Raw genomic sequence first — 10,769 nt, 5'->3', positions numbered from 1 at the left:
TAGGTCCATCTGTCGACAGAAGTATGGCTGCATAATACACAGCTGTATACTATCATTACAGCCAGGGCTATATGCTAAGGGATGCCAGGGGATAACAGTATAGACGACAGTGTGTCATACATTGTCAGAAACCACATACGCAAGACAATTTGAGATTACTTATCAACTCAACAGGACTGTTGTTTGCACCATGCTAATTATAATGCTGATAAGCTTTCATTACTTGTTAATTAGCTCCAGTGCAAAACTAAAGGAGCAAACTTCAGCCCCCAAAGTTGGCTGATCAACGACGTTTTAGGTACAGAGGAACTGTAAATTTTATTCTTCACCAAACTGCTGCTTTAAGATTCACAGCTGAGGAAAGTCACAGGTCACTATAGGCCCATTATCCAGGCTACATGTTAAAATTGGTATTCGTACAATGTGAACGTGTATGTATTTATCTGTACGTACATTCACTGGCCACTTTATTAGGTACACTTATGTTGTATCTACTCTTGTCTATTTTTTTAGATCCAATTTCCAGAGAGGTGCATTTTGTGCTTCTATAATTACAGTCTGTTTCTCTGCATATTTTGTTAGTTAGTGGACACAATCTTCAAAAAACTCCAGTAACACTCATTCCAGCACGACACACATTAAGATGCAGGTGTTAGGATGTACCGGAATAGTAGTATTGGGAATACACATTCAAAATACAGAAATAAGTGTCTGTATTCAGTCCAAGTTACACTACTACAGTTACCTTTTATATTGTATTAGACGTTTAGAACAGTGACCAACCCAGTAAAAAAGTGCTATGTTCAAAAGAAACACCGTCAATGCTTGTTTATTAACTATTTCAAAATCAGCAGACGACATGCAGCTAACATGTTTGTTAAAGCACCCACAAGAAGACTTCAGTTAGCAGCTTGACTACAAATACTGAAGTTCCTACTAAAGTGTTACTAATGTTACTGAGCTCTTTTGAGGGACTGAAGCTGCTTTTGACAGTGAAGAAAAAAAAGATTTCCTAATATAGGTTTGAAATATATTATCAGTGTATTCTGAATAAGTTACTTCTATGTATTGTAACAAAATCTGGACCTATCCAGTGTGTATCCTGCCCTGTACACAAGGACTGCTGGGATATATATATATATATATATATATATATATATATATATATATATATATATGTGCGTGTGTGTGTGTGTGTGTGTGAGAGTGTGTGTGAGTGTGAGTGAGTGTGACATGCCACCATGTCTGTGTCACTGGAGTGCTGAGAATGATCCACCTCCCTGATAACACCTGCTCAGTTGTACAAGGTAGGTGTACCTAATAAAGTGGCCAGTGAATGTGTACGAGTGAGTGTGTATGTGTGTCAGTCAGTACCTGTGTCCCGCTCAGTGTGTGTGTGTGTGTGTGTGTGTGTGTGTGTGTGTGTGTGTGTGTATACCTGTCCGCTCTTCCAGTCTCTCTCCCTCTCTGTCTCCGGCTCAGAGCTCCACTTCCTGCCTGCCCGCTGCAACGCGATGGCCGTTCCCCAGCGGCAGGCTGACGGAGAGAAGAGAGCCGGGCTGGGTGAGCTGTGAGCGGGGAGCAGCAGGTAAACCCGGCCTTACCGACCCTTCTGCTTTGGATACTCATTTATTAACTTAGAAAACACACTCACTCACACACTTTCTACTCCACACTCCGGCTTGTAAACACTGCTACTAGCAAAGCCACACAGCGCTTCTGACCTTAAATGTGTATTTACGTCTGAATCACAGAGACGGCGTGCACTTATTTGCCAGGTTACTTGTTCACCTGTGTGCTTGTTTGTAAATAATATGAGGAAAGACTTTTATTTTTACTCAAAACTTTCTTCTCCGTTGTGTTCATCGAGGCCTTAGCTTAGCTTAGTCGTTGCTAATGGGTGGGACGTAAACACCCACAGCGCAGCTCTATTGGTTGGCGATGATGACACAGACCGCTTATTGGTCCAACCTGCTATCAATCACGGACTCAGTAGCTCAGCCCGTTTGATGAAGCTGAATCGTTTTCTGAGTTGTGCTGGGAAAGTTTTGGGTCGTTACGGTGAATGAAGGAAAGTTTAATGAATTATTTTCTTACTTTACACCGTTTAGTTCGTTTTCGTATTTAGTTCGTATGTAGTTCGTATTTTCTTGTTTGTTTTCTTGTTGAAAAATATGCCTTTACAGCGGCTAGTGCCGATGAACAGGAATTCACTGGTTAGGTTTTGCAATAGTTTACTTGCGCTGTCGATGTAAACATAGCTGTCATTTTAATTCCAGAAAAAAAGTTTTTTTGTGTGTTTCTGTGTAGTGTAACTCTGATACAGAATATATGTGGTTATTTCTTAATCAATATTTTGGGCGGTATAGCAGAAAGCTGCTTCAAGAATTATTAATATTGTGGTGTAATTGATCACAATAACGATACATATCGTCATATTGCCCAGCCCTGCTTTATCATTGTTAATATGATAAACATAATATGTTATTCCTGTTTTTGAATAAACAACACTGAGGCATAAGTGTTTTGGGTCGATTCACTTACAGGCTGGAAAGTAATGAAGAGAGATAGAGTTTTTGTGGGTGTTGGTATAAACCCCTAGTTTACAAACAAACAAACCAACAATTAATTGATTAATTGTAAAATAATTGTTCAGTTACTGGATTACCAATATAATTAAAGTAAAAGTGACAACCCTAGATTCCATCTAAGAGTTCAGTAGTGTAGGTGAATAGATTTGGTGTGTTTACAGTAGAACTGTATCTCAATGCAATCTGGTGGGAAGTGTTTTGGGGGTTGGTTTGGGTGGTCGCTTGGTTTGGGTGGTCGCTTGTGTGCTTGTATACTTGAGCAAAACAGCATTCTAACCTGTGGCTGAGTGAACAGTAATCTACACATCCTCGAGTAAAGTACAGGTTTAAGTGAATCGGGTCTGACACATGCTCTACAGTCAGTGGGTGCTGGTGTTTTGGAGTGACTGTGTGTGTGTGTGTGTGTGTGTGTGTGTTTGTGTGTGTAAGTAGCACATTGGCACAGGCTTGCGTAACCTTTCCACACAAACACGATGGACTGATTCAGTGGATGGTTGGTGTCAGCAGGGCAGCGGAATGAGGAAAAAGGGAAAGAGGGAGGCATAGGGAAGGATGTGTGTGTGTGTGTGTGTGTGTGTGTGTGTGTGTGTGTGTGTGTAGCTTTGTGCCATAGCAACAGAGCAGGAAGAGCAGCTGGCACGTTAATGATTTTGTAGTAGGGCACTGGTGGAGAATGCTGTTAGCCATACCTGACCTGCCAGCACACACACTCACACACACACACTCTAGTGTGCATTGATGTGTATGTGCGTCAGTAGGAGTGGTAATTCCGGTCATATTTCAAATCCGAAGTTGCAATGTATTGTTCAATAAATATTCAACATTATCTGTCCCTCTGCAAAAAACAAACAGAAAAAAATAATGTGCTGCTCTACACTGGACACATCAGGTGGATGACGTGCAGCTAGAGGTCTGCATAAGCAGGAAATTAAAGCACAAACCTGGTACCTATAAGTTTAAGACCCGAGCAGACAAGGGCTAGTCGACTTGGACTGCTAAATCTGAAGCCTGATTCTGACTTGAGCCTGCTTGCACACATTAACAGAGATGGATTATCACAGACACGTTTTTACGGAGCTTTGCTTTGTTACTGGGTGCTTGAGTTCATGGACAGAGTATGTCGTGCTGGGATAAACTAGTATTCTACACACATGCAATACACTACATGTAACAGTTTATCAGTATATTTTTGTGAAATTGCTTATTGTACATGGCAGAGAACATCCTCCTTCCTCTGAACAGCTGCTGAACAACTTTGCTAAAGTTCTTGCTACTGATGCTACTGCAAAAATGAATGCTTACCACACTTCAAGCTAAATTAACAAGCAAGAGGAACGATCTGCTGTGATCTTTCACCAACCCAGCACATCCCTCTCATCGACCGTGGTGTGACTGCCATCGATGTTCTGTTGAACTTCATCCATGGTTTCATTCAGAGACACATTCACCCACTCCTTAGACTCCAGAGCTATTCTGTATGCAACTAATGTTATGAGAGAGAGATTGCAAGAGAGAAAATGCGTAAAAGTGGGAGAAATCTGCTAAATAACAAAAAAAAAAAAAAATCAGTCATTGTAAAACAAAACTAAACCTGATGTTACACACAAAAAGTCAACCAGAAACCTGATATTTTGGCCCACTCGTTTAGGCTCGGGTCAGGTACCTCACAAAGTAAGTGAGGTGATAGTGAGGTTGTGTTAGTTTGTCATTACCATTGTTTTGGTAAACGCATATAATGTAATGTGCATACAGTGGAAAACATGTTAAAGGAGAATTTCACCCATTTTTACAAATTTAAACCATTAAGACACTGTGATTAAGAGTGGTTTAATGTGAAATGCTCCACTGTAAGCTTGTCGAGTTAGATTAGTTGCCCCCACAAATACAAACTTTTTGAATTTTCATCAGAGTGGGCAATTGTCCACACACACACACACGCACAGTCACAGTTTTTCACTTTCTCCATTGAAATTAAAAGGAATGTCCATATGCCCTGGTGTTAAACCCCACTGGCAGGAAAATAAAGACCTAACCTTAAACACACACATAAGAATGGAATGTGCAGTTTAGGCCAGGTTAATGTCCTACACACACACACACACACACTGCTCTTTCCATCGTGGTTTGGTATCCAAAGGTGACCCCGTCAGCACAAAGGTGAACATATGGTGTCAGTAATCCCACATCCCACTCTTAAGTCTCTCTCTCTCTCTCTCTCTCTCTCTCTCTTTCTCTCTCTCTCTCTCTCTCTCTCTTGCTCTTGTGTCTCACACATACACTCTCTCTATCGCTCTCTCTCTCTCGCTCTCTCTCTCGCTCTCCATCCCCATTGATATCTTTTCTTCGCTCTTTCTGCTTCCTTTCACCCATTACCCTGTTTTTGCTCTCTCTGTCTCCTGCATTCCTGTTTTCTTTAATTTCTTCTATGATCATCTTTCAATTTAGTGGAGAATTAAAAAGGTCACTTGATATCATTGTGAAAGTGTGTTTCTGTGTGTGTGTGTGTGTGTGTGTGTGAGAGAGAGAGAGCGTAGGGAAGAGATGAACGTGTTGAATCTTTATGATGTCCTGTTAACCCTCTTCAGTATCAGCAGAGTCAGGATTGTTACGGTTATTACTGTTATTAGCCTCTGTACCCCCTCTACCCCTCTAACACCCTGCTCCGATTACCCTCATTCAGCACACAGACACACACAGAAAGTGCTCATTACGCTACTATAATGATAGCCCTGTGTGTGAGTCCAGAATGAGGCAGTAAAAAAGAGGGAAGATCAGCTTGATGGCACGATGGTGAGATGTGTGTAACCGATGCAGTGATAAAGTGTTTTATCGATGCATTGATTAATCAGAATTTATTTATTTTCCTAAAACGTCTTCCATGCACCCTTCCACCCCACCCTTCTGGCCACCAGGGTAGTTACCAATCAGTTAGGGGGAGTCTAATGATGTGGCATTCATTTATTATCATATTTTGCTGTGATTTATTCAGTAAACAGGTAAGTGAATGTGCAACTTCTTCAGCAGTGCTGCTCTGCAAGCTACAATGTGGAATAGGAAGTAGGCTATTGTGTAATGTTAACATGTTAATTATCAAACTTTAGTCAGCTGTAATTGTTTATCAAGCTAACTAGTTTAGTTTTACTGTTGACAGCATGAATGTATTGTAGGTTAGCTTACTGTCTGTCTGGCTTGCTAACCATTAGACTTGCGTGTAATCTGTAGTGAATGGAGCCTAAATTAATAACCTCTATGGCCTGTCTGTATGAATTTTTTTTCCAATGTTAACATTGTGCTCTGAAAAAAGTGATGCATTTAATTTAGTCGGTTCAAATACATAATTTACTTACAAATTACTAAAATATGTTACATCAACACAGGTTTGTCTTTCAGTTTACTTTCAGCACTAGTTATTTTGATGGAATATTTTCTTCATCTGGACATGATGGACATATTTAGTTATGTACAAAGAAAAATCAATGTGTCTGTCTGTAAGTTTAAATCAGTAATGCTATTTTATTGTTTTTTCCTGTCAGTGTGCCAGCCCAATAAAATCTCTGGGCCTTGCCTGGCCACCCCATTCTAAAAGTTCTAGCTATGCCCATGGGAACACCTCAGCATGGGAATAATGAGGAGACAGATCTGAACCTGTGACTGTTTATAAGGAAGAATAACATTAGCGCAGCCAGTTAAATCTTTGGGGAACTGAAACGGGAGAGCAGCAATGCTCTGATAAACAGCACAAATCCCTGTCACAGTATTCTTAACTTCAAATTTATTGCACTTCAGTTTTGTTTGATCTTTTTACATCAGTAATAGTAGCTAGCTGTCTGGATAACTAACTTGATTATTCTGATTACGATTGCATTACATTGATGTGCACGTATGATTGGTTGCTAGGTAACAGACATGACAGTTGAGTGTCAGCTTTCTCAAGGAAGTTTAGATCCCCTTGAGATAAGATTCAATAAGATTCCTAAATTAAGGTAAGATTTACTTCTGTAATACAAATTTGTGAAAAATCTTACCTTGAGATCTCAGACCTAAAGACAAAAAGATGTTTCTGTTATGCGGCCCAGGACCGGACTTCCTCACCTCTGCTGTAGGCCTTTGGGAAGTCCTAGATACATTGTTACTGCGAAAAGAAGCTGAAGTCTAACCAGGCTTCAGTCAAAAGTTAGAAATAGAAACCAGTGGCAGTAACTCGGTGTCAGAGCTCTTACTAAACAAATCACTGTAAAACCTCAACAGATAAGGTTAAATGTTTGTTACTGTCTGTTACAATCTTCAGATAAGAAATGGATTGTCTTTTACAAGCTTCAAAATGGTACATTTTATGGAATAATAAAAAAATGTTACTCACTGTTAGTTTAGTGCCAGCATGCTACTAGACTCTTAGCAGAAATTAGCATTTGATGTAGAATTACATGTAGATTTTTTTTGATGATGGCTGACTGGTTTTTGTTTATTTATTTATTTTTGCATGTCAGGATCAAGATCTTGCGGGACAAAGCACTGCAGACTTCAGTGCCTCGTGGAACACGCCTGATTCAGCTCATCAGCTAATTAGCAAGGCCTTCATGAACTGAATTCAGAGTGTTAAACGCTAATCTCCATGGCACTTTGGCCAGGAGGGTGCCCAGTTTAACATGCCTGTTTTACATCATTCTTGACCAAGTTTTGATGTTTATGGCCAGATATGAAGACCTGGCTCTAAAACTCACTGCTTGCCACTGCAATTTTAATATGGTCCAACCTAACTGCCTGATGACAACAATTGGCTTTAATCACTGTAGCGTGTACACTACAACAAGATCTGCCTAACCTTCGCAAGTTGGCTTATAGGTTTCTGACTCTTTCTGCCTCCTCTGGGTTATGCATCTTCTCTGTGGCATTAGCACATTATTGGCTGTGCCTATATTATTGAAGAAAGGTACCATGAATATTGAGCTACTCCTCAGCCTGGACGTTGGAGCAGCTAGTTCGACAAATCCACTACACCTTTATCTAGTGATTGTCTAAAATATGCATATATATTTCCTTGTGATGTTGACACTGTACAGACTATTTGTGCGCACAAGAAAGCTGATTGTTCATGAAAATGCAAGATTTACAGTATCAGAAACGTCGATGATGCTGATAAATCACAGCGGCTCTAGTTTAGTTATTGGTGCAAAATCAAATAGAGCTCCAAAACGTAATGTATTTTAAATATGATCCCAATATTTGGCTTACTCCATGATTAAACAATCAACTTTATTACTTGTAAACTTCACGACCCAGAAGGAGAACTGGCTTAGTGTGTGTGTGTGTGTGTGTGTGTGTGTGTGTACTTATGAACTTATTGAACTTATTAAACTTAAAATTAGGAAACTCACTGTCACTCTTGCATGCACATGCTTTAAATCTGTTTAAATACGTTCACATTTTTGACTTTCAAATTTACGTTTACCACTTAAGTGACACAATTAATGTGATCAGGGGCCAGTCTTATTTTCTTCATCTTATTAGTATTGTTAATAGAAATAGTAGTATTATTACTGTTGTTGTTGTCTTTGTTGTCATTGTAGATATTCCTTAATTGACCTGTTTAATTTGACTACTGTTGTCCATAGTTGTTCTTGGTGGTGTTATCAACAGGTACAGATACATTGATTATAGACCAAGAATTTTGCATTTGCACTACAGTCAGAATCTGGACCCACTGACCCCATCCGCTCCCCCCTACAAGTGACGCACAGTATCTTATTATGCTCCAGCCCTGTGAATCATTTTATCCTTTTAGTTAGTGCTGTGTTTATGATGACCCCCTCTTTAGGCACTGTTCTGTATCTGAGCTGTTCTCTGACTCATCTCAATCTTTCACTCATTAGTTAAGTGTGGAATTACGCTTTTTTGCTGCTTCAACATGTGTTGTTTTCTTTCAGCACTAAGTCTTCATGGCTTGGTTGTTTATCTCATCGCTGATACAACTGTATTACTTGTTATCTGTAGACTCAGAGACCTCGAGACAGAGTAGCTACTTGTTGAGCAAAGCAAATAAGAGCCTGTATCATGTTTGTAATGTATGGGTCTAGGCATCACAAACTCATTTTACAATTTCACGTCAACTTCTAGTTCGAGGTAAAATACTCCCCAGCTCTCACTGTGTTATCTGTGTTTCTCAACCATACATTCATCCTCAGTTGACATTTTCGCTGTGCATAAAGGCGCACACATGTCTGGTCCAGTTTAGCTTTGTTTGTACTATGTGATAATAGGGAAGCACTGGGAAGGCTAAAGCTGTGGGTGCATGGTATGCTGTAAGATTTGTGTGGTGAAAAAGCTAATTTACTGCAATCTGAAACGATGTAGGAGCATGAAGGGATTCGCTTCAGTTTCAGAACTTCATCTTGGTAAACCACACCTAAATCATTTATAAACCCATGTCTACAAATGTATTAACTTCAAACTAGGTGAAGGAACTGCTTCTTAGTCAACACAGTGGCATTGTGACATTGGAAAACAAACTGGTTAACTAGCTAATGTTAGCTGTTAACCAAACAATGTTTCTTTCAAAACCACATCACACTGAGACAACATATGTTGCCTGATTTTTCTCCACCTCCTGATTTTTCACCTCTGGCTAGGTGACAGTCTGGTTTAACTAGGAGAATTCCACCAATCTTCTGCATAATTGAAAGGTTGAGATGCTAACAAAGTCATTCAGAGTGGTTTTGATGTGAAATGATTAATTGTAGAGAAGCTTACTGACTCCGATAGCAGGTGTCACAGTGTCTGCAGTGCAAATTCAGCCGCTTTGTTTGCTATCCAAAATGACCTGTGAACATACACAAGTGCTTATATAATGTTGATAAGGGTAAAATTAGTGCACTTAGAGTGTTTTATAGCACTATAAAACAGTGTTTCCAGCATTAGGGATCATATTTGTCACCATTTTGTCTTTGAGGTAGCTTGTTGAGCTGTTAAACTCTTTACATGTCTAGCTCATATCATCAGTGCTGTGGACAATTCAGAGCCGATAAGTTTCACTACAATGGAGCACTTCACATAAAACCTCTCTGAATCACTTTGCGTGCTTCTTAACCCTTGAATTATGCTGACATTGAAAAAATTAGTGGAATTTGGATGCACAGAATGATATTCTAGTGTTTGTACACCTATAAGGTGGGGTTTTCTAATAAAGTGGATGGTAAATACGTGTCTTGGAGTTTGAGAAGTGAGCAAAGAAAGAAGATATGCAAAGCAAAAAAAGCAGAAAAAGAATGTTGTTGAGTGCAAAAAGTATTGCGTTGTCTTGTTCATCATTTTCTCAGTATGCCTATTCTGTGTTCTACAGGACATGAGTGCCTTGAGGAGAACGCCTGCGGAGAACAGCCTCACCTGGACCTCAGCTGTCAACCAAAAGCCAGCATCGCAGTATGAGTGAGTACTTACACACATGCGCACACACACACCGGCGTTAAGCGGCTCTGCGTCTTTGACCTCCTGCTGGCTTGGCCATATGGTTCAAAAGAAAGTGGTCAGTAATCTTAAACGACTAGCGCCCAGCAAAGTGTAAACATGTTTGGGTTTGTGGAGTGTGTGTGTGTGTGTGTGTGTGTGTGTGTGTGTGACCTGTGTAGCAAGCTTATCTGAGATTTCTCAGTATCTTACTCTCACCAGTCTACTTGCACAATCTTTGCAATGATGGAAACTTTATTGTAAGGCAGATATATTGGTAACCTCATACATTAGTGTGTGGGGTGGGGGAGGGTTCACGAAAAAAAAATTAAGTAGTTTGATAGATAGTTTTGTGAAACATCGAAACATTTCTCTTTTCACTCAAGTTGGGAGCAGCTGCACACAAGTCAAAGATTACTATGTACAATGGCTTACAGCTGTAGTGGTGTAAAACATGCCACTGCTAGACATTGGAGAGCTGGAAACATCCTCTTGGGTGATGAGTCACACTCAATATCTAGCAGTTTGATGGTCGAATCTGTGTTCGGCAGATGCCAAGATAATGGTACCATCTACAATCTAGTCCCAGCAATAAAGTTTGGTGAAGGAGGGATAATGGTCTGGGGCTGTTTTTCAAGGTTTGGGCTTGGCCCCTTGGTTTCATTGAAGGGTAACATTTAATGCTAATACTTCTAACATTTAGGTAACAGGAAGACCTTTTACTGTTTCAGGATGGCT

General features: G+C 40.0%; 1 protein-coding gene across 2 annotated transcripts in view; it reads left to right on the top strand.

The window, feature by feature from the left end:
* The first annotated feature begins 1,216 nt into the window (after nucleotides 1–1,216).
* Nucleotides 1,217–10,769, top strand: part of usp6nl (USP6 N-terminal like) — a 97,803-nt gene continuing 88,250 nt past the window's right edge. Inside the window, exons 1-3 of one of the 2 annotated variants that reach the window (XM_017707609.2) lie at nucleotides 1,217–1,307; nucleotides 1,483–1,588; nucleotides 9,928–10,013. In XM_017707609.2, the coding sequence (XP_017563098.1) occupies nucleotides 10,010–10,013 (4 nt within the window). In that variant the 5' untranslated portion in view covers nucleotides 1,217–1,307; nucleotides 1,483–1,588; nucleotides 9,928–10,009. Of the gene's footprint in view, nucleotides 1,308–1,452; nucleotides 1,589–9,927; nucleotides 10,014–10,769 lie in introns of those variants that run through there. The other variant, XM_037537653.1, reaches the window with a different exon arrangement.

Source organism: Pygocentrus nattereri, chromosome 1 (assembly GCF_015220715.1).
Source record: "Pygocentrus nattereri isolate fPygNat1 chromosome 1, fPygNat1.pri, whole genome shotgun sequence".
NCBI lineage: Eukaryota > Metazoa > Chordata > Actinopteri > Characiformes > Serrasalmidae > Pygocentrus > Pygocentrus nattereri.
Note: the sequence above shows the minus strand (reverse complement) of the source record. Positions and strands in the feature narration are given on the sequence as shown.